We start from the raw sequence: 24612 nt of genomic DNA, 5'->3' as shown, positions 1-24612 counted from the left end.
GTGGTGCCATTTCTTGTCTGGGAGACTCTGCGAAAGTCCCTTGCCTTCTGTGGCTTCTTTTATTCAAGGGAATAATGAGTCCTGGACTCACTGATATGAAGGCATCTACCAGATCCCCCTTGAACACCTCCGCTCCCTACTCACAGGAGGAATAGCTACACACAAAGCAAAGGCCTGCACAGGGGATGTGCCAGATCTGCAGGGTGGGTGGGGGTGTTCTCAACTCTTTGACCTTCCTCTAAGGGACGCCAGAGTCCTTACGTTCCTTCTGGCCACCCTGAGTCCCTCTTCTCTCACTCTTTCTATGAGACCCTATCCATTAGTGTCTTCTTCGGGCTCAGATGGGGAGATAAGCAGCAGTTTCTCCTAAGTTGGTTCTAACTTGGATGGCGATGACAAACTCAACATCAGCACCATGATCTATGTAGTCAAGGCTTGTTTTCTGATTGCTAGTGTCCTAAAAGGGAGGCACTAAATCAAGAAGGACCAGGAGTAGTGCCAGAAAATGGTGCCTGGTAGGTCATGGGGCCAGTGACAGATGGAGCCTGAAGGGAGACAATGGGAAAGGAGCAATTTAGAGGGCTATGCTGGGGCTCCGGGTGAACACCTTCTTAGCATCTATCTCTCCTTCAACCATGTGGGGGTGGATGTCCACGTTCATTCCTGCATCCTTGCACAGCTTCAGCAGGGTCCGAATGTTGTTCTTGGACAGCCTCAGATATCTGTGCAAGAGAAGGCCCAAGTCAGTTGAAGGTGGGGTCACTGCAGGCTCTGGTTTCATTGAAAAGAGCTTAGATTTTTAGCAGCAGCCAATTTGGAGCCTCCAAAAGGGACTGCTTCCCCAGACATTTCTGGAGCTGACAGAGGGAACTTATGAAACAGTGGACCTCTTACAGAGTTGATGGCAGTTCAGATGGGTATAACTCTTTTGGAAATCAACTTGGCAATATAGGTGCTGTATTAGTCAGGGTTCTCTAGAGAAACAGAACAGACGGGAGCTATCTGTAAATATGAGATTTATAAAGGTGCAACCATGGGAATGGAATTATCCCAAATCCACAGGGCCAGGCTGTGGCTCTGATGAAGGGTATGGACAAACTCTGCAGGAGAGTATCGCTGGCTGAAGAAGCAGTGAAAAAGTCTACTTTCTTCCTTCAAAAGTCATGAACTGATTGGATTATCTCATTGGTGGGAGGCCCGCCTTAGTTGATCACAGGTGCAATCAGCCACAGATGCAATCAACTCACTGATGGTTTAATACACCAGCCTTCAGGTTTATCAACCAGCCGTGAAATATCCTTGTAACAATGGTCAGGCCAGTGCTTGCCTGACCAGACAACTGGGCATCATCACTTGACAAAGTTGACACCAGAACCTAACCATCACAATCCACTGCTTGTCAACTTGGCAGCTATACACATCATCTAGACACACGCTTAATTTACAAATAGAACAGAGTAATAGACATATGTGTCACCTAACAATATCCAACTGTCCTGCGTACAACCGGAAATACACTACATCTCTCTAGAATGGGGTGCAAGTCCTTACATAACATTCACTCTTAAACTTCATATCCTATGACTTGAGTACTATAACATGGGGCAGGCCACGGTTGCTCAGCAGGCAGAGTTCTCATCTGCCATGCCAGAGACCCGGGTTCGATTCCTGGTGCCTGTCCATGCAAAAAGAAAAAAAAAATACTATGAAGTGAAAAATACTACTTATGTCATATGATAAGAGGAAAACAAGATATTTGCTTATGTACACAGGCAAACATACTTATAATAAAATAGGGAGGAAATATTCATACAATCACAGCCCTCATTTCTTTAACTGGTCACATGGCCATAGTTCATATTTATTACTACCTTCTTCTGCTACCCATTCCATGTTCTCTTTATGCTCAGCAAGCACTTCAGCTGGCCATGATTCTCTGCCAGGTAGGGTGACCCAAACCTTCATTCCTGAAGTATTTGGGCATTGGCAGTCCTGCTTGGATTGGGTTGTTGCAGTTTTCATTGACTTTAATCACAAGGCATGGTAGTACTAAGAGACCCTAGGAGATCTCCTGTATTCTAGAAAAACTCTTCTTTACCTCCATTGTGTAGTTGCAGTCCTATTTCCCCTGGATAGTCAGGATCAGTTACCCCAGACAGAACAGTAATCCCTTTTCATGCATATTGATTCAGTGGCATGAGAATCCCAAAGTGGCCAGGTGGCAGTCCTAACTTCCAGTTCAATGGAATCATTACCAGTGTCTCCTGGTAAGAGTACTCCTCCTTTTGGAACTAAGACCTGTAGACCAACAGAACTTAAGGTTTCAGGGACAGGAAGCAAAAATATTCCTAGTGCACCATTAGGGGTGATGTTGAGTGGTGCCACTCCTATTTCTACCTCTTGATTCTTGGACCTGTGAATCTCGGCTATAGGAGAAACAGCACCATAGAGTGGATGCTGTTCAGAGCATTCATAGCCTCTGGGAGAGCATTGCCCCAGCCCTGCAAGGTATTGCCATCTAGTTGGCACCATAATTGAGTTTTCAAAAGGTCATTCCACCATCCTATCAACCCAGCAGCTTCTGGATGATGGGGAACATGGTAAGACCAGAGAATTCCATGAGCATGCACCCATTTCCACATTTCATTTGCTGTGAATTGGATTCCTTGATCAGAAGCAAAGCTGTGTAGAATACCATGACGGTAGCTAAGGCAGTCCAGAAGTCCATAGATGGTAGTTTTTGCAGAAGCATTGCATGCAGGGAAGGCAAACCCATATCCAGAGTATGTGTCTATTCCAGTCAGAACAAATCACTGCCTCTTCCGTGATGGAAGTGGTCCAATATAATCAATCTGCCACTAGGTAGTGTTGATCACCTCAGGGAATGGTGTCGTATTGGGGACTGAGTTGGGTCTTTGCTGCTGGCAGATTGGGCACTCAGCAGTGGCCATAGCCAGGATGGCCTTGGTGAATGGAAGTCCATGTTGCTGAGCCCATGCATAAGCTCCATCCCTACTATCATGTCCATTTTGTTCATGAACCCACTGGGCAATGGTAGGAGTGTCTGAGAAAAGAGGACATGTCATCTTATCCACTTGATTATTAAAACCTCCCTCTGCTGAAGTCACCCTATGGTGTACATTCACATGGGACACAAAAAACTTCATGTTCTTTGCTCACTCAGAAAGGTCTATCCACATCTTCCCAATTTTCCAATCATGCTCCTTCCAAGTCCTTGACCATTCAGACAAACCATTAGCAATATCCTGTGAGTCAGTATACAAATACACCTCTGGCTAGTTCTCCTTTCAAACAAAATGAACAACCAGATGCACTACTTGAAGTTCCACCCACTCGGAGGATTTCCCCTGTTGCTGTCCTTTAAAGATACCCCAGATAGGGGTTATAGTGCTGCAGCTGTCCACTTCCAGGTGGTCCCTGTGTATTGGGCAGAACCATCTGTAAACCAGGCCGGAAATTTCTCTTCCTCAGTCAACTGACTATAAGGAACTCTCCAAGAAGCCACAGTTCTGGTCTGGGAAAGAGAAGGTAATTTGGCAGGAGTGGGGGCCATGGGTCTTTGGGCCACTTTCTCATGTAACTTACTTGTGCCTTCAGGACCTGCTCGAGCACTATGCCATTTCTGTTCTATGATGGAGTCCAGCTGTACACACCTAACTTTATGGCATGGTGGGTCAGACAACATCCAGCTCATGATATGCAACTAAGGTTTCATGGTAACTTGGTGGCCCATGGTTAAGCATTCAGTTTCTACTAAGGCCCAGTAGCAGGCTAAAAATTGTTTCTCAAAAAGAGAGTAGTTATCTGCAGCAGATGGTAAGGCTTTGCTCCAAATTCCTAAGGATTTGCATTGTGATTCTTCTATAGGGGCCTGCCAAATGTTCCAGACAGCATCACTATTAGCCACAGACACTTCCAGTACCATTATATCTGCTGGATCAAGGACCAAGTAGCAGAGCAGCTTGCACAGCAGACTGGACATGTCACAGAGCCTCCTCTTGTTCCAGTTCTCACTCAAAACTAGCAGCTTCCCTGGTTCCTCAGTAAATGGGCTGGAGTAGCACACCCAAATAAGGAATATGTTGTCTCCAAAATCCAAAGAAGTCAAAGAAACCAATTAGGTGTTGTGTCTCTTTTTTGTTGTAGGAGGGGCCAGAGGTGAACAGCTTATTCTTCACCTTAGAAGGGATATCTCAACATGCCCCACACCACTGAACACATAGAAGTACAGGGTTGTAAGTCCCCTGTATTTTTGTTGGATTTATCTCCCATCTCTGACATGCAGTTGCCTTGCCAATTAGTCTAGAGTAGTTGCTCCTTCTTGCTCACTATGTCCAATCAACATGATATCATCAATATGATGGGCCAGTGTGATGTCTTGTGGGAGGGAGAAACAATCAAGGTCCCTGTGAGCAAGACTGTGACATAGGGCTGGAGAATTGGTATACCTCTGAGGCAGGACAGTGAAGGTATACTGCTGACCTTGTCAGCTGAAGGCAAACTGTTTCTGGTGATCATTATTGACAGCTATTGAAGAAAAAACATTTTCCAGACCAATAGCTCATACCAGGTACCAGGCAATGTGTTGATTTGCTCAAACAATGGTACCACATCTGGAAAAGCAGCTACAATTAGCTTACCACCTGGTGAAGTTTATGATAATCCACTTTCACCCTCCACTTTCACCTATCTCTTTTCTGCACAGGCCAAATAGAAGAGTTGAATGGGGATGTGGTGGGAATCACCACTCCTGCATTCTTCAAGTCCTTAAGAGTGGCACTAATCTCTGCAATCCCTTCAGGAATAGAGTATTGCTTCTGATTCACTATTTTGCTAGATAGGGGCAGTTCTAATGTCTTCCACTTGGCTTTCCTACCATAACAGCCATCGCTCCATGAGTCAGAGAATCAATGTGGGGATTCTGCCAGTTGCTGAATAGGTTGATTCCAGCTTATGCATGTTGAAACTGGGGAAATGACCATAGAATGGGTCCAGGTACCCACTGTACTCATTGTGAGATAGAGCTGAGCTAAAACTCCATCGATCACCTAACCTCCATAAGCCCTGATATATACTCTGACTGGTGGACCAGAGTGATGTTCTGGGTCTGCTGAAACTCTTCTGAACAGTATATGATAATCCCTGAACTATCTGACCATTTCTTTTTCCCAAATGCACAGTCATCAGGTCTCCTTGGGGAAGGCTAAGAGGAAAGTTAACAGTGTAATTTTTGGGCAGAGTTAAAGGGTTCTTCTCCAGGGGTATCTGACCATCCCTCTTTGAAGTGGCTCTGGGCTTGTAAACTGTCTCAAGTCAAGGAATTGATTAAGAGACTCTGACTCTCTGTTCTTGTAATTCAAGTAAGACTTCTGTTCACTTGATCTTTTGCTTATACAGCTCAAACAAGAATTTAGTAGACTACCCCATCTAGTTTACTTCAAGGTGCCCTATGATCTACTAGCCAATGCCACAAATCTCTGTGAGTCAGATTATTTTGACTGCTGCTTTGAGTCTGCTGTCCATTATGGTGGCCACACCCACCTTGTCTATGCCAATTAACTGACACCACAAGGCTTCTGACAACACAGGATCCAATCATCCCCATTATGTTTAAGGATTCCAGCTCAGTGACAGCAGTTCCCATAGTAATATCTGACCTACAGAGAAGGGTGACTGCAGAGCTCTTCAGGGATGATGAAGCTAGTCTCACAAATTTATTTCTCAAGGTTCTGTGTCCTCTGGACATTCCTGGGGTGTGTGAGCATGTCTTCCATGATAAATCCACTCTATATTCCAGTCTCTGTAAACCTCTGGATCCCCTCATCTACATTATACCAGGGCAGTTCTGGCATTTTGACTTCAGGTAATGTCAGCCACCTTTTGATCCCACCATCCAAGCAAACTGACAATGCCATTTCTAACCACTTGAGCTACAACATTTAATGCAGAATCTTTGCTTAATTGGTGCATATCAATAAATTCAGCTTGATCCAACTTTATATTCCTTCCATCATTATCTCACACCCTTAATATTCATTCCCACATGTACTTCCCTCATTTCTGACTATATGGATTGGAAAACTCATGCAGTTCTTTCGGAATGTAGCATACCTCCTCATGGGTCACACTTTGTACCTCACTTTTTGGGGTCTGTTGGGACTTTAGCTTAGTAACAGGTCTTGAAGAAAAGAGGGGCGGTTAGGGTGGGTCATGAAAAAAAAAAGTGTCCTTCAAATCAATTACCTCAGGGCATTCTGTTGCAATTTCATCTGGTGAAATGGGATTAGTTGCTCCAGACAAAGGAGTGAAGGCTGTTTCCCCAGGGGAGGTGGTTACAGGGTTAGCAGGTATGAACAGTTAATCTAGTTAGGTGGAGGTTGGATGGAAGATCCCTCTGTGCAGCCTGGAGGCCAGGAAACTGTTTCTTCAAGGGAAGCTGAAGTTTGGAAGCTCTTTCCTCAGGGCTGCCCATTACAGGTCTATCTAGCAAAGGCTCAGCAGATTCCAGGGATCCTATCTCCCCATTGCCATCATCATCAAGACATATATCCCCATCCCACATTTCAGGATCCCATTCTTTTCTAATAAAGCCCTTACTTTAACAGCAGACACCCTGTAAGTTTGGGATTTTAGTTTGTGTTGTAAATCTGCTACTTGCCCAATAAGGCTCTCTGTCTGGTTTTAAAAAATCTCGAGTCTGCAACCACAGGAAATAAGAGTTTCTTTCAAGGCAAGCATGGAAACTTTTACATCATTCATATGGTGCTTAAGTCTCAAATGTGAAGCCTTCAGCTCATCCCTTTCCCTCATCATTGTATCCAGCATATCTAACAACAACCGGCCAACATCATCATACCTCTTAATTCCACAAAACTCCATAAAGGTATCAAAAACACTCTCACCCAGAGTCTTGCATGGTATAAGTGTACAATTAACAGAATCTAATGGTGGTATTTTGAGTATCTCTTTTGCCATCTCACCCCATGGACTGTCAGGGCTATCTTAACTATTGGAAATAGAGTCATTAGTGCCTCTGAGTCTAATCAGAGTAGAAAACCAATTGTAAAAACCCATTTTTAAGATTCTGTTTATCAAGAACCATTCTTGATACCAAGCTGTGTTAATCAGGGTTCTCTAGTGAAACACAGCAAACAGGAGCTATCCGTAAATATGAGATTTATAAAGGTGTCTCACACATCCATGGGAATGGAAGAATAAAACCTGCAGGGCAGACCGTGAAGCTGGCAGCTCCAATGAAGGATCTGGACGAACTCCACAGGAGAGGCTCACTGGCTGAAGAAGCAATGAAAAAGTCTCTCTTCTTCCTTAAAAGTCTTGAACTGATTTGATTATCTCATTGGTGGGAGATATGCCTTAGTTGGTCACAGATGTGATCAGCCACAGATGCACTCAACTGACTGATGACATAATATACCAGCCTTTCAGTTTATCAACCAGCCACGAAATATCTTTGTCCTGACCAGACAACTGGGCATCATCACTTGATCAAGTTGACACCAGAACCTAACCATCATAGATACCAAGCACAAATCACCACCATCACCTGCCCTTGCCAAAAAAACCCAGACTCAGTGTTATTGAATTAATACCTTGGCACAAGTTCTTATCAACTTATCCCAAGGAGAGAAGTCAATAGAAAGAAAAAGCTGTATACATGAGGGGTGTTCCTTCTGGGTTATGAGCAACAGGAAAATGGGGAAATTATATCAACAGAGGAATGGCTAAGCAAATAATGGAATATCCCATTTTGAAGATTCTTCTGCCATAATTAAAATGGCATTAGGAAGGGGAAGGTGAAGCAAGGCTGTGACATTAGGCTGAGCAGAGAGGAACATAATCAGAATGCAAAATTTCATGTGTTTCTGTCATCACTGCCATGATGCATAATTTAAGCACACCAAAGGCTGGAGGATATATGAGGGTGGAAATAGTGGCCAAGCAAATTTGTATGAGTAGAGGTGGATATCTTCTTTTAATAATATTCATATAAAATTAGGCCATTGATTAAAAATATTAGCTCAAGTCCTATAATGGAACTGATCCCTTTAGTGTGCTCCAGAGAGTGTCCTTGTCACCATAACCAGAGAGCTCCTATCTCACCATCAAATCTGTCCCAGGTTGCCTGCTGGTGAGTTACTTTGCTATAGATGGTGTGGGGAGAGGTTGCATGTTGTTGGATCTATTGTTTTCCCCCTATAGGGAATACCCTCTTTTCTCCTTTAGGGTCTGACCACAGCTCTCTGTTCTCATGGCCAGCACAGGCCCCAATTGCCAGTCCCCATACCTGGAATGCCTTCCCTGACAGCTTCAGCCACAGATTGTCTCACACAGGTATAGGCAGGCACTCACTAGGATTCCATTCTGGACAACTTTATCCTTCTCTCGGATAATTTTCTAGGGGTTTCATAGATGCCAGCTCTCCAAACACTCTGTTCCCCCTCCCTGGGGGCTAAGGGCCCTGTCTAAATCTCTTTTCTTCCCCAAGTGGAGCCCCAGTAGCCAATCTGTTGGCCAAAATTATTTAAAACCACCCTGACAACCTGAAAGCCATAGCCAGAGTCCTCCTATCCAGGGAACCAGCCAGCAAGAGCCCATCATCCAGGGACTCAGCCAGTCAGTTTATCATCCCACCCAGCTATCCCTCAGTGAGCATGGCAGGACTTTGTCATAGGGCTATATTCAGATGCCAGGCTTTTGAGGCCATTGGGACTTACTGCTTTGAGTTTACTGCTGCCCCTCTCCAAGGATGACTACATTATTTTGTTATCCCCTTTCCTCATCCGTTCAAGCTTCTGAACTTTATTGTTATATCTTTACAACAAAGGCTAACCCTGGGAAAGGGAAAGGGATGACTGGATTTTTAGGGTAAGCAAGCTGTCTGGCATTGCTGAAAAGCCATGGGTCCTAATAAATAAGCCAGAACAAGCGAGGGGGAGGCTATCTAATAAGAGGCGTAAACATCAAGTGGTTTAAGTCTTTGTCCATGGCCTTTTTGGGGGTCTAAAACCCCAACCTATAGCCGTCCAGGGGTGAGGGTGGTTATTATTCCAGGCATCTCAACACCATAGGCCCCCAAACAACCCATTCTTTCCTTTTCGAATAAAATTCATAGTTTGTATTGTGAAACAAGCTGAATTACCAGAAGAGTTGTGTAAGTCCCCACAAGTATGGTACAAAATGGCGGCATCAACATAAACTGCCCATTCAGAGGATGGTCTCACAGTTGGCGAGGCTGCTCAGACACCGCAGTGGCTCCAGCCTTGGAGCAGGGTACTCAAGGGCTGGGCTCAGCCATGCCGAACCCATCCTCCCTGATTCCAGGCTCAGTGACAAAAGCTTGTTCTCCCAGGACACTCCATCCCCACCCACATGGGGCTTCTCACCGGCAGCTCAACACCTCCTCCGGCTTCAGCATTCTGGCAGTCTCTATCTTGGGCTCAGTGCCTTTCTCCATGAGGCTTTTCAGCTTGCGCTCGTATGTGGTGTCCGGCATCTTGACCACCCAGTCTCTTGAGAGGGTGGACTTCCGGTTGGGGAAGAGGCTTTCCAATATTGAGGGTTCAAAACTGTTTTGTCGACGGTAGGAGTTTGACCTCTGGGATTCTAGGGCAATCACATCCTTGATGTCTACATCTGAAATTAAACAGATATCATTGGGAGCTAGGTCTTGTTTGAGGTGAAAAATAGGGAAGGCTGAAAGGGGATAAGCTAAAAGAATGCATGGGCTTCAAACAATACCTGATCTGAGATATGAAGCCTTTTCAAGGCCTTGCACATCCTGCTTCTTAGCATTTGCTTAGTCCTTCCTTGTCTTTTCCTCTCTCCTTTCTCCCTGCTTCCCTAATTCCCTTCCACTTCCTGATTCTCTGTCTTTCTCCTTTCTTTCATCTCCTTGCTTAATCTTTCCTCCCCTCTTTCCACAGAGGATGTTCATCTATAGGAAATTAGATGGAGCAGGTTGGGAAGGTTTCAGAGGAGATGCACTTTGAGGTGTTCATTTTATTTAAAAGATATTTTTATTGACAAATCTTCACACACATACAGTCCATAGATGGTGTACAGTCAATGACCCAAAATATCATCACATAGCTGTGTATTCCTTACCATGATCACTTTTTAGAACATTTGCATCACTCCAGAAAAAAGAAATAAAAAGAAAAAACTCACACATACCATACCCCGTTCACCTACCTCTCATTAACCACTAGTATTTCCATCTACCCAATTTATTTCACCCCTTATTGCCCCTATTATTTATTTATCTTTTTTCTATATGTTTTTACTCATCTGTCCATTCCCTGGATAAAAGGAGCACCAGACACAAGTGGTTTTTTTGTGTGTGGTCCAGGTATCGAACTCAAGTCTCCTGCATAGAAAGCGAACATTGTACCACTGAGCCACCCAAGCACCCCAGCACAAGGTTTTCACAATCACACAGTCTTTATACAATCATATATCTTTATACAATCGTCTTCAAGAATTAAGCTGTGGAACACAGTTCAACAGCTTCATGTACTTTCCTCCAGCTACTCCAATATGCCATAAACTAAAAAGAAAAAGGGGTATCTGTATAATGCATAAGAATAACCTGCAGGATAACTTCACAACTCTGTTTAAACTCTCTCAGCCACTGAAACTTCAGTTTGTCTTGTTTCTCTTTTCCCCTTTCTGGTCAAGAAGACTCTCTCGATCCTCTGAGGCTGGGTCCTGGCTCATTCCTGGGAGTCTAGTTCCACATTGCTGGGGAGCTTTACACCACTGGGAATCATGCCCCATGTGGGGGGGAAGGCAGTGAGTTTACCTGTCAAGTTGGCTTAGAGCAAGAGGCCACATCTGAGCAACAAAAGTGGTTCTCTGGGGGTGACTTTTAGACATAATTTTAAGTAGGCGTAGCCTATCTTTTGCAAGAATAAGCTTCATAGGGCGAACCCCAAGATCAAGGGCTAGGCCTATTGATTTGGTTGTCCCAACTGCTTGTGAGAACATGAGAAATTCTCCATATAGGAAGGTTGACTATTTCCTCCTTTCTCCCCAGTGCCTCAAGGGGACTTCGCAAATATTTCTTTCTTTTTTTTTTTTTTTTAGCAAATGACCCCTTTATTATTATTATTATTATTATTATTATTAATTAATTAACGGAAAAAAAGAAATTAACCCAACATTTAGAAATCATACCTTTCTACATATGCAATCAGTAATTCTTAACATCATCACATAGATGCATGATCATCATTTCTTAGTACATTTGCATCGGTTTAGAAGAACTAGCAACACAACAGAAAAAGATATAGAATGTTAATACAGAGAAAAGAAATAAAAGTAATAATAATAGTAAAAACAAACAAACAAAAAAAACCCTATAGCTCAGATGCAGCTTCATTCAGTGTTTTAACATGATTACTTTACAATTAGGTAGTATTGTGCTGTCCATTTTTGAGTTTTTGTATCTAGTCCTGTTGCACCGTCTGTATCCCTTCAGCTCCAATTACCCATTATCTTACCCTGTTTCTAACTCCTGCTGGACTCTGTTACCAGTGACATATTCCAAGTTTATTCTCGAATGTCGGTTCACATCAATGGGACCATACAGTATTTGTCCTTTAGTTTTTGGCTAGACTCACTCAGCATAATGTTCTCTAGGTCCGCAAATATTTCTTTATTCACTGCCCAAATTGTTGTGGGATATATCGGGGCATCACACTAACCTGGATAAACCAACAAGATCTCATGCTCTATTCAAGATGTCATGTACTTATGGTGTTCAACTAAACTGTCCATACAAGTTAAGTTAGGTAATGTGCTACCCAAGGTAAAAATTTTGCATCAAATAAATATCTCTCCCTTTGATCTCAGACACAAGTTGAAATTTTAAAATATGGATGATATCATCCTTTACACTAGAAAAAGTCTAGTCCCTTTTTCAAGTTTTTAAACAGTTTCCATTTGGGGTGCTGCTGACTTCCATAGAGTCAAAGCTCTAACTGAGTCTCAGGTATTACATAAATACCTGAAGTTTCTGGGACTAACCAGTTATCAACAAACAGCTCAGAGTTTCAGAATTTAGAAATAGTTACAACTCCGGAATATATGTGACTACTGGAAGAGCTTACAATCTAGGACCTTTTACAATAGGCCCTAACCTGATAACCCATGCTCTCAACTCCAATTCACTGAGTTTTATATTATAGTTAGTCCATATGAGAGAGCCATGATAATATTTTTTTATTTCTGACATACTATCCTTAAGTTTCATTCACCTAGTTGCCTGCCTCACAAGTTCACTCCTTTTTGTGGCTGCTCAGTAGTCCATTGTATATATATACCACAGTTCCCCCTTCCATTCCTCAGTTTTTGTACCCTTAGGCCACCTCCATCCATTGTGAATTGTAAACACTGCCACCATAAACTCCAGTGTGTAAATATCCATTCCTGTCCTCACACTCAGTTCTCCAGGTATATTCTGAGCAATAGGATTGCAGGATCATATGGCAACCCCACCCCTAGCCTCCTGTGGAACCACCACACAGCCCTCCAAAGGGCTGCCCCTCTCAATTTCCCTACCGACAGTGAATAGGTACATCTCTTTCTCTGCATTTTCTCTAGCACTTGTTTCTCTCTGTTCATTTTCAAAGTTTTATTCACACAGCATACAATCTAGCCTAAGTATACAGAAATGCCTTTGCCACCATAATCTATAATGAAGACATTTCCTTTTCTTCCACAAAGAGTCCATACCCCTCCCCTATGTCCCCTGCCTGTTGACATTTAGTTTTGGCATAATGCCTTTGTTACATTCAGTGGAAGCATATTACAATGCTACTGTTGACTATAGACCCTAGCTTGCATGGATTGTACTTTTTCCTGTATACCATCCATTTTAAACACCTTGCGATATTGACATTCATTTTGTTCTCCCTCATGCAAAACTGTTTTTTATTTTTATGTTTAATCACCATCATTGTCCACTCTAGGCATTCCTAATTTATTCCTTCTCAGTCTTTATCCTCGATCTTTCCTTCTGCTTTCATAAGTGCCCCCAGCCCTTCTCCCTCAACCGTGTTCATATTCAGCTTCATTCAGTGTACTCATATTATTGTGCTACAATCAAGTAGTATTGTGCCATCCAAAAATTCATTTCTGAATTTTTACAATCAGTCCTGTTGCATGGGCTGGGTTTTAAAGGACAAATAGTTTGCCACACAGAAAAGGGAGAGGAGAATGGGATGCAGAAGGAACAGCATGTGCAGGCAGAAGGAACAGCATGTGCAGGCAGAAGGAACAGCATGTGCAGGCAGAAGGAACAGCATGCACAGGCAGAAAGCTATAGCCTGCACGAAGCTGCAAATATATGAAATGAAATGGTGAGTGTTTGATGCAACCTAAATATGGGGCTTTTATTGAATGAAATACGATGGGTCTAGAGTAGGAGATCTGACTTTTTTCTTCTGGTTAAACTTTCTCCTAAGTATTGTACGGATTGTTCCTTTTAAGAATGGGATATTTTCTGCCTAATTCCTTTTCTAGCTGATTATGATTAATATAGGGAAAATCTATTGTTTAAAAAAATATATATTTGTCTACCATGCCAACAATACTACATTTTATTATCTTTTAAATAGAATTTCTTATTTTGCAGGCATGAAGTTTATCATCAAGGGGAAATGAAAATATCCTTCTAATATTTATAAAAATGATATACTCCTTACATATTACATTGGATAGACCTTCCAAAACAATGTCAATGATGATGAAAACAATCATTCTGCATTTTGTCCCTGATCTTAATTTAAATGATTTAATATTTTACCACTTAGAATAATATTTGTGTAATTTTGGTATATGTTCTTATAATATTTTAGCAATTTTAGTCCTGATTTATATGGAATTTTATTATATAATTTCTTGATTAAGTATGAACATTAAGTATAATTCTTTTCTGTCATTTACTGTTATGATCATATAGCTTTTCTTTAATTTTTTTAATGTGATAAAATATGTTGTTAAATGTCCTGATATAAAACCATGACTAACCTGCCAGAATATATCCCACTTGGTCAATGTGCATTTTATACATTGATAGAATATATCTGCTAAAACTTGTTTTGATCTTTTTTTGTATTTATAACCATGTGAGATTGGCTTATGGTTTTGGTACAATATTTTAATATTAAGGTTATGCTGCTTATTAAATCAATGCAGGAATGTCCATTTTTATATGATCTACAATAGCTGAAGCAGCACTGGGATTACTGCCCTTTAAAGATTACTTACAACCCAGTGAAACCATTTTGCTTGATGCCTTTTTTAGTGGGAAACTGTCAATCACCTTTTCAATCTTCGCTATGGTGTGATGGTTAGTTGTAGTGTCAACTTGACTAAGTGATGATACCCTGTTATCTGGTTAGGCAAACAGTGACCTAACCATTTCTGCAAAGGTATTTCGTGGCTGGTTTATAAACTAGAAGACTGGTTTATTGAATCATCAGTCAATTGATTGCATCTGTGGCTGATGACACCTGTGATTAACTAAGGGCATGTCTCCACAAACAAGATGATCCAATTGGTTGTAGACTTTTAAGCAAGAAGAGAGACTTTTTCAGTAGCAGAGAAACTTACCCTACCTATAGGTATACCTAAGAGTTACATCCAGAGGACATCTTTTGTGGCTCAGATGGGGCCTCTCTCTCTCTCTCTAAACCCAACTCTGCAAGAAATAATTGCTGTGCTCCCTATGTGGGACATGATATCCAAGGGTGAAAGTCTCCCTAGCAGCATGGGAGATGATTCCCAAGGATGAGTCTGGCCCTGGCACCATGGGATCAACAATGCCATCCTGACCAAAAAGGAGAAAATAAATGTAATAAATAAGGTATCAGTGGCTGAGAGAGTTCAAATAGAGTCAAGAGGCTACTCTGGAGGTCATTCTTATGCAACCTTCGGGTAGACATTGCTACCTATTATAGCTTGCCAACCCTCAACCAAAACCATTCTGGCCAATCCTAAATAACACTCAGGCTTTATATAAGATTCTGCAAACTTTCCATGCACTAGGGTAACTTTCCAGAAAACAACAACCTCCAAATGGGTCTCTGGACAAAGTAAGTCCTGAAATGCAGAGCAGCTAGCCTCTCCAGAACATCAAGTTGTTCCATTCCCCTATCCCATATTATTGACAGCCTCTTCCAAGATGAAAAAGTTAGAATGGGCATAGCCCAAATACCTCTAAAGAATGGAAGAAAGATCAAAGGTAGCAGTAGAGTTATACAGAGAAGGTGGAGTTTAACAAATGAGAATGATTGCTGAATCATTGTATTGATATTTCTTTCAGTCTCCAGTTTCTTAGAGAAGCTGGAAGTAAAAACCTAAAATTGTGTAATTGTAACCCATACCAAACTCTGAAATCTTTTCTTCAAATAATTGTTGTGATGTGCCTTGAAATTTATTGCTTTTTTATATATGATTTTTTCACAGAAAAGAAAGCTGTCGAGTACTCTTAGTGGTTTTTAGGTGTCGTTCCACTTCCAGGTTGATGCCAATCTGATTCTTTTTCCTTTGTAAGTAAATTATTCTTTCTCTCTGTAATCTTTCAAAATGACATCAAGAATTTTGCAAAGATATGCCTGGGGTAATGAGTCTAGATACTATAAAATTGTGAAAATGGAGGAACAGTGGCCTGGAGAGGGGATGTGACTTGCTCAAGCTTTCACAATATGTTAGTGGTCGAACTGGGCCTCTTTATGCCCAGTATGGTAGTCTAGCCTGGTACCTGGGTGACAGCATCAGGAAGCCTGAGCATTCCTTGCTTGTGCAATGGTAAAAATTGCTGCTATGTTCCAGCAGAATCATGAGCTGCACATCCTCTTTGACACAAATATAAATAGTCATGACTCTTATACATAGTAATTAATATTTGTTGAATGACTTATATACCAGTCAGTATGCAAGGGGCTCTCTAGAACCACTATTGGTCTCATAATCATAACATATGTATTTAACAGATGAGCAAGTTGAGGATAAGAAAGATGAGCAGTGTTCCCAAGATCCCATTTCTAAGTAGTGGTAGATCCAGGATGCAAAGCCAGGTTCTCAGAGCCAGAGAAACTTGGAGCCTTGGACAAAATAACCCACATTCCTACATCTGCAGCTGAACTTAAATTTCTTGTGGGCCAGGTTTGGGTCTCTAGGACCTGTTTCTGTACTCATGGATGAAAGGGCCCTCTAGTCCTCTATGGTAGGAATGCACCCTTGGCCTGGCATCTACAGAATGCTCTAGGCATTGATGCTCAGGAGGGGAAAGCCAAACAAACTCACATTTCCCAGTCTTGCTGCTTAGACATTGACATGATTTGCTTCAAAAATGTGTTCAGACTGTTTTTCCCAGAAACTTGTACTTGCCTCTAGCCAGTGACCTTTCCAAATTCATATCCAACTTAGTAACTTCTTTCTTAAAAATTTCAGAGGCTTCCTGTTGCATTCAAACAGGTTTGTGTTTCAGAAAGGCCACTCGAAGACTTGTGTTTTCAGCCAAGATAGAGTAACATGGATTGGATTCACCTTTCCACCTTAAACAAAAAAAACTGTGCATGTTTTATAGGCACCAGAGGACAGTGCTCCCTGGGAGATGGTAAACAAAGGAGCTTTGTGATTGCCTCAGCTTATCGCTGAAGGATGTTTGTGTGTTGCAGCACAGGAAGGGGGAAAGCTAGACAGAGCCCAGCAGTCTCCCTGAGTTGGGTAAAGAAAACAGATAGTTTGGGTAGGTCAATTGGATGAGTAACAGCAAGAGAGCTGCACAGAAAGCTCCAGCGAGTACGCCAGATATTTCTCTCAGCTGAGTACCAATCAGCACAGGCAGATGAGGAAACTACCTAAGGCTGGGGAAGGAGCCATTGGAAAGGAACAGGTGGAACCATTCCTGGAGCTAACACAGGGCTGGAAATATTTCACATTCCCAAGTCAAAGATGAGAAACCTCACATTTCACTGGGTACCAGGAAGAATATTAAGAAGGTTATTACCTCAGAAACAGGGACAGATTATCCCTCCACTAAATACTGCTCTGGTCATGCCTAACAAAGTTCAAGCAAGCTTCAAAATGATTAAGCTGTTTCTAAATGACTGCATCCCATAACAAGACTCCAAAATAATAACAGAAATAAAAAAAGGTAGCACCCACCAAGATAAAGTGTCTTCTGCCCAGTAAAAAAATTACCAGGCATTCAAAGAAGCAGAAAATATGACCTGTATTGAGGAGAGGAATCGATTAATATAAACAGCCCCAGAAATGACACAGATGATAGAATTGGTAGAGAAGGTTATGAAATTTCATAACTATTATAAATATACTTCCTATGTTCAACAAGCCATGAACCTATTGAAGGGAGACATAGAAAATGAAAAATGATACAAACTGAACTTCTAAAGATGAGAATTATGTCTGAAAATGTAATTTTTTGTTAATATAAAAATATCCCAGGCAGGATTAACCTCAAAATAAAACAAAGAGAAATAAAAAACTGGAACAAAATCAATAATGAGTTGTGGAAACTTAAATATATGAAATTGGAGTTCCTGAAAGAGAAGGGAGAGAGGAGAGGACTAGAAAAAAGAAGAAGGGATAATGGCCAAAGTTTTCCAAATTTAGTGACAGCTACAAGCATGTAGATGCAAGAAGCTCAATGAATCCCAAACATAAGAAACATGACGAAAACTACATCAAGGCAAATCATAACCAAATTGCTTAAGAACAGTAATAAAGAGAAAATTTTCAAAGAAGCCAGAAAAAAACGTATTACAGAAGATAAGGATGAAAATGCAGGTAAGATAATAGTGGAGCAGCATCACTAAAGCCCATAGAGAAAGAAAAGCATCTCAATCCAGAACTCTATACCCAGCAAAATATCTTTCAAAAATAAAGGCCAGGGCAGTGCAATGGTGGCTCAGTGGCAGAATTCTCACCTGCCATGCCAGAGACCCGGGTTTGAGTCCTGCAGCCTGCCCATGCCAAAAAAACCAAAAAAGGTCAAAGACTTCTTCAGACATAGAAAAGCTGAAAGAATTTATCAGCACCATATCACAAGAAATGTTAAAGGAAGACCTTCAGGCAAGAGGCAAATGACACTAATGGAAATCCACATTTCCATAAAAGAGTGAGGAGAAATGAAAATGTCTTAAAATGTGGTTAAATATAAAAGTAACTTTAAAAGATAACTGCTTAAAGCAAAATTATTTAAAAGATAATTGTTTAAAGCAAAATATACACTATTGGGAGACTTGTAACATTTGTAGACGTATAATGCATGACAACAATTGCACGGAGGCTGGAAGGGGAGAAATGGAAATCTACTGTGTGAATTTCTTATGCCCTAAGTGAAGTGATATAATATTATTTGAAGGTAGGCTGTGATAAGTTAAAGATATACACTGTAAACCCTAAAACAACCACTAAAATACCGCAGCAAAGAATTACAGCTAAAAAGCTAACAAAGGAGATGAAATGGAATCACGAAAAGCACACAATCCAAAAGAATGTAGAAAAAAGAGGAAAAGGGGAACAACAACAACAAAAAAAGATGGAACAAATTGAAAAGAAAATTCAGGGTAAATAGTCTAAACGCTCCAATTATCAGGCAGAAATTGCCAGATTGGATGGAAAAGCAACCTACTAATAATTCTATGCTTCCTACAGGAAACATACTTTAAATAACAAATAACTTACAAAAGGTGCTGGAAGCTTTTATAGTGGAAGGGGGTCAGGGATAAACTGAACTAAATGGCAGTGGGTGTAGAGAAGAAGAGAAAGAGACGGAAGATCTCAAGCAGGTGGAGGCTACGTGACTAGTCGTGGACGTGAAGGGTGAAAGGTGGGAGAAGACAGGGTGGGCTTGCTGGCTTCTGACTTGGGCCATCGTGCCTGGATGGTGCCACCCCTGAGATGACAGATACAAAGAAAAGGCATGATGTATGTAAAGAGGTTGTGGGGCTCCTGGGCTCCCTCTGAGAACTGAGTATGTAGATGTTGCTCAGGAGAGAGGTCTCTGGAGATTTCGATTTAGGGAATCATTAGACAGTGGTGAGAACCATGAGTTTGGTAAGTCAGCCAGGAAGAGTATAAAACAGGTTGAGGGTGAAGCCCTGGAAGGAGAGACCTGTGGCATGGACGCTAGTGGTCAGTGGGGAGTTCAGAGGGGGGAGTTTAGATATGGGAAGGAGGAAATAAAGGAAGGCTGACTAGTAACAAGAAAGAAACAAGCCAGGTTAATAAAGTTTTGGGGAAATAGATGTGGGCCAGAGAAGCCTTAGGAGGAAATAGACAAAGCAGGGGAAAGAAGGCTGCCAAACTGGAGTACTTCGTATCCTATCTGCAAAGAAGGGAGGTGAACAGAGACCACAGCTACAGGTTAAATAAGTGGTTTCTCTTGCTGATTTGGGTCTGGGTTGGGCCCACCTGGAGACTATGCTGGGAGGGGAACAAAGGGGCCAGCCACATTTGAGGGGATTCTCAGAGTGAGGGGCCTGCAAGGGAGTGGTGAAGGAGGTAGGAGGAAATTGAGAACTCAAGGGAGGGGAGACCATCAAGGAAAAAGGAGAGGCCCAGGGTGTCAATGTGGCAGGCTTTTGGCCTGGGAGGTGGCCAAATGGCATTTTGCAGTTCAAGGAGCATGACGGGGAGTTTTTGTGAAAATGACTGCGCTTTTGAGAGACAAAGGTGAAATGATTTGCTTTGAAAAGCAAAAAATAGTGCACATTGGAGTTGTTACTTCTGTTTCTATTAGTTTTGGGGAGTCCAGAGCTAGAACCATTACATGTCATTCATGCAAACACTCTCAGGGCCTGGGGTCTAGTCTAGACCTGCTCCCTGCAGGCACATCCTGGAGACATACCCCCTCACCCCCCTGCTGCCTGATCCAGAGCGGTGGACGGTGGTCTATTAGGAGGTGGTGTACTCAACTGGGTAAAAAACCAGGCTGTGTCTTCAGATCCCTGCAGCTCAAACCCTGTCCCTTAGCTGCCGTGTTACCCGAGATAGATTCTATCCTGGGTTTACTCGATTTTCTCATCTGTTAAAGGAGGGTGCAGTGTTTACTTTCTAGGGTTTATGTGGATATTAAGAGTTCTCCCAGCACTTTGTAATTGCTTGACAAGTGTTGTTTGTTGTTGTTGTCGCTGCATAAATATTATTACCACCACTCCCAAATACCAGTCTGAATCTTTAGGTGAATGCAGATTTTGGTAAAACACAAAAGAACCGGAGTTGGCTGCAACTACTTGGATGGCTGTGGCACTTTCCTCTAAGATTTTTTTCCGGGTGGGCCACAGTGGCTCAGCAGGCAAGAATGCTTGCCTGCCATGCCAGAGGACCCGGGTTTGATTCCTGCTGCCTGCCCATGTAAAAAAAAAAAAAGATTGTTTTCCCTGGGTTGTCACATTCCAGGCCTGGGGGCCCTGGATTATTCTCCACAAATCCCTGCTTGCCAGGTTGCAGGGAACTGCCAGCTTTCGAGAGTAGAAAGGGCTCACTCTGAAAGCAAGAAGCCTGGGACACTCAGGGGGTCTGGCCCTTGACGAGGACACCAGTGATTCAGGGACTGAGTGCGGGTGAACTCTCTTCCTTGCACCACACTTCTTATCTCCTCTTGGACCCCTGCCTTAGCCCTTAACTGGCCCCGTGCCCTTCCTAGGGGCTGCTTTGTCATCTATTTAACTCCAGATTCTGCCCACCCTTTTTAGGCCTCTTGCCAGCCTACACAGGAAGCTCCCCTTGCTGTGCCCGGGCCCAGCCCTGACTCTGCCCTGGGGACCCCACCTGGATTGCACACGTGGTTCTGGGATGCCTCTGTGTACCTGCTGCGCATGGGCTGGCCCAATTGCTGCCCCCAGTGGCCGTTCGTTGTGTTACACTGGGATTAAAAACGACTACTCTCCAACAGTGTGGGTTCGCTTGGGGGTGGGCAGGGAGGGGGCTGCAGAGGACCAAGGAGGTTGTGAATCTGCCTGTCCTGCTGGCATCTGTGTGCTGGTAGGAGAATTAACTCTTAGGGAAGGAACTGCCTTTGTTTGGGAAAATGTCTCGATAGACTATTTTGAGTGTGGAAGGAGATAGCGGAACAAATGTACCAAAGAGAGGCACTGAGGGTGCAGATTTCAGGGAGTCCCTCACTCTGGGCACCTTGTTTGCCTCACCCAGTTCTGGAGCTGAATAAGAACATCATTCCCCTGCAGGGAAATGCAGCCAGGAAAAAGCTCCTGGTGTCAGAAGAGCAAAAGCCTTTGAAGAACAAAGTATCTCAATTGCCTTCTAATTTGTTGGATGTATGCTCCTGTGATGTAGAGCTTTCCTTCTCTTGCCTCAGCACCTTCAGTACACCTTGCTTATGTACAAAGTTCTCATGGGAGAGGTTTGGAAAGATCAAGGAAGCAGGGCTGCATGCTGTGTCTGGGTTGGCATGGGGCAGGAGAAGAGACCATCCATTGGAGGCAAGACTGATGGACACTCAGGGTCCAGCTGGGCCGCGGGGAGGGACCAGCCAGGGCACTGGGTGCCACAGAAAACCCAGGAAAGGTTACAGGACTTCCCATGGCACATAAGCCAATCTAATTTTATTGTTTAAATAAACTTTTTACTTTGGAATCATTTTAGATTTATAGAAAAGTTGTAAAAATACTGTAGAGAGCGTCCAGATACTCTGTACCCAAATTCCCCTAATATTAACATCTTACATAACCCATGGTATGTTTGTCAAAACTAAGAAGTTAACATTGGTACATTACAGGGTTTTTGTGGGTTTGTGTGTGTGTGTGTGCGTGTGTATTTTCCCATTAAAGTCCTTTTATTTTTCTGGAAATCAGTCCAGTATCTCACCCTGAATTTAGAGTCAATTGCATTTAAATCTGTTAATCAGATGACTGCAGTTTGATTACCATAGCTTCAGGGTATTAAATGAAAAGAAAAAAAAAAAAGGACTTTTTGTTGGGCTGAATGGGGAAAATTTTGTGTTAAGAAAACTGGCAGCTGTGGCTGGAAGCCTCTTACCCATTCTTTTGTTGGTCTCATTGGAATCCCTTCCAGATTTCTCTTTACCATCCCAAGAGGCCAGACATAATAAAGACACCTATTTTTCAAATACCTGAGACTTTTAGTAAATATTCTACTTATATTTAAAATATCAATTTGTTAACATTTATTGAGACCCTACCCTGGGGCAGGCCTGATCTCAATAAATCTCCACTACCGCATTGTAAAATATTATTCTCATTTAATAGGTGTGAAAACCTCAGAGCCTCAGCGATGGTGATTTGCCCAGTTACACAGTGAATGGTAATAGAGAAGCAGGGCCAAATTCAAACCTGTGCAGCTTGGGGACTGGGTGTCTTGTATAAGCTAAGCCGTCCCTTCCCTGTAGGTGTCCATGCCTGGGCAGGCTTTAGGTCAGCAGGCTAGGAATCTTCGGTAATTGACATTGTTGCAGAATATAATTGATGAGATCATTTGGGCCTCGTGAAGTCGGACCCCACCAAAGTGGCTTCAAGGAGGCTGGGGTGCAGTATGCTGGCTTCCTGAGAAGAGAGCCCTTAGGTGTCGATGGAGCCTTGGCTTGCCCCTGCCCTCTGCCCAAGTCACACCCAGCTTCCCAGGCTGCCCCTTCACCCCCAGTGTGACCCCTGGAATGCCCCTCCTGGAGCCAACTCCAGTACCCATGATGCACCCATGCCCCGTTGGCTGCACCTCCTGAGAGTGCTGGGAGCTCTCGCCCCCGCCCCTGGGAGGAGGCTGGCTCTGGGGTCCTCAGCCACCAGCTTTCCTTACCAGATTTCCTGGAGTTTTCCCTGGAGTGGTTGCTGGGGGTAACGCTGAGGCGTTTGCCCCTGGTCTCTATTCCATAGAGCCTTCGGTGGGTGACAGGGTCCCCCTCTTTCTTGGACTTTTTCCTTGTGGTCTTGGAGGGGAGTAGGAGAGAAGTTACCCACTGGGGAAAAGATCTGACCTGGCCTCCCCCAGCCCCAGACTGAACCTTTTCAAGGGTCTGCTGATGGGGCAGACAGAGGGGAGAAGGGGAGACGCCTGGAGCGGCAGGAGGGGCAGGGCTGTGCGCCGGGGGCTTGCAGACCAACTCCTGGCCTGTGTCCCCCCTGAGTCCCAGAGGGAGGCTACAAGCAGCTGCGGGGACCAGGGTGTGTGTTACAGAGGAGGTTCCCCAAAGGCCATGGATGTCTCAGCCTTCAAACAGCACTCCTGAGGGTTTTGGGGGAGAGAGGTGAGAGGATGAAGATGAAGCACCCGTGAAGAGAGAGACTACTTCGGGACCACAATTCTTCCCCCTGGGTGGACCAGTTTGCTGGCTGGGAGCTGGGTAAGGGATGATTCATTTGAACGTCAGTGTGGGGCAGGAGTGGCATTCAGAGCCTCAGAGTAAAAAAAAAAAAAATAGCTGGACATTGTGTGAGAGAGGAGAGGGTGCCTCTCTTAAATGTGGTGAATCTAATGGGGTGGTGGAGGTGAGGGGCTGTGCCACCTGCCTGGGAGAGAATACCTTGTGGTTCTCTCCCTGCTGTTTCAGGATGCCTTTTGTTTTCTTTTCTTCCTTTATCTTTTCTTTAGGCAGCGTCCGCCCCTGTTTGGCTTTCTGCTTCTGAAAAAACAAGGGAGAAAAGCACTTTAGATGCCCCTGGGGGCACAGGCCACTCTTTGCCCCCAAAGAGGAAGATCTGAGCTTCTGTCAAGGGAAGGTTTTCTGGGGAAGAGGCACCCTGTATCCAAACTCTGCTTTAGTCGCACTCTGGTGCTCATGTCCTCTCCCTGTCTTGGTGCCACCAGCCACACCCTGGCATCCCTGCCGTGTGGCTTCCAGAGTGACTTCCCAAATCTCAGATCTGGGCTTGTCCCTCTCCACTCTGAATCCATCCCTTGCTCCCTCCCACTTCTCACACTGTTAAGAACTTCCAGCTCCCAGATGGCCCTTGAGCTGTGACTTCCCTGGTGATCTGGAACCACAGGAAGGCTGGCCTGTCTTCCAGCAGGTCCTATCTGTTCAACCAAGACCACTCCCTCTGCCCTAGAACCCCAATCACCCCACGTCCACCTCTGTTTTCCCAGCGTCCTCTAGGCAGAATTCATCTCTCCTTTCTTCTTGCCCGAAGGGGATAGTGACAGTGAGAATTGCTCTTTGACCCTGGAGCTGTCAATGAGGAGGGAAGGGGCTGGGGACAGTGGGGAGGATCCCACCCTGCCAGCATGGACACCCCTGAAGCTGTTGCCCTCGGACTTTCTTGCATGCTTACCTGTACAGAATGCTTCTTCTTGCCTTGCCTCCGCTCCATCCACTCTAACACGCGTGCGAGGTCCGACATTTTCCTCTCCTCGACAGTCTTCCACATGGACTTCCGTTCTGTGGGCATCATGTCCTTCAGGTCTTCTGATTTCTCTACCATGGTGGAGTCTTGGCCGTGCTTTGGGTGTGGGAACGTCACTCACTCACAGTTTTGATCCTTCTGTCTCTACTTACTTGCCTGGGTGACATTCAAGGCAGGATGTGGCCTCCAGCTGCTGGGTGGTTGGCCTCTAAAGGGAGGA

General features: G+C 43.6%; 1 protein-coding gene across 1 annotated transcript; it reads right to left on the bottom strand.

Annotated features, from left to right (window-relative positions):
• Nucleotides 1-421: 421 nt before the first annotated feature.
• On the bottom strand, nt 422-24612 carry C16H16orf78 (chromosome 16 C16orf78 homolog). Its single transcript, XM_077132356.1, has 5 exons — nt 24321-24612; nt 23573-23671; nt 22849-22978; nt 9426-9675; nt 422-722 (listed from the first exon to the last, which is right to left on the bottom strand). Exons 1-5 carry the CDS (start codon nt 24468-24470, stop codon nt 575-577), a joined length of 777 nt encoding a protein of 258 aa, XP_076988471.1. The 5' UTR covers nt 24471-24612; the 3' UTR covers nt 422-574.

Source organism: Tamandua tetradactyla, chromosome 16, assembly GCF_023851605.1.
Source record: "Tamandua tetradactyla isolate mTamTet1 chromosome 16, mTamTet1.pri, whole genome shotgun sequence".
NCBI lineage: Eukaryota > Metazoa > Chordata > Mammalia > Pilosa > Myrmecophagidae > Tamandua > Tamandua tetradactyla.
This window is presented reverse-complemented; position numbering and strand designations above follow the sequence as displayed.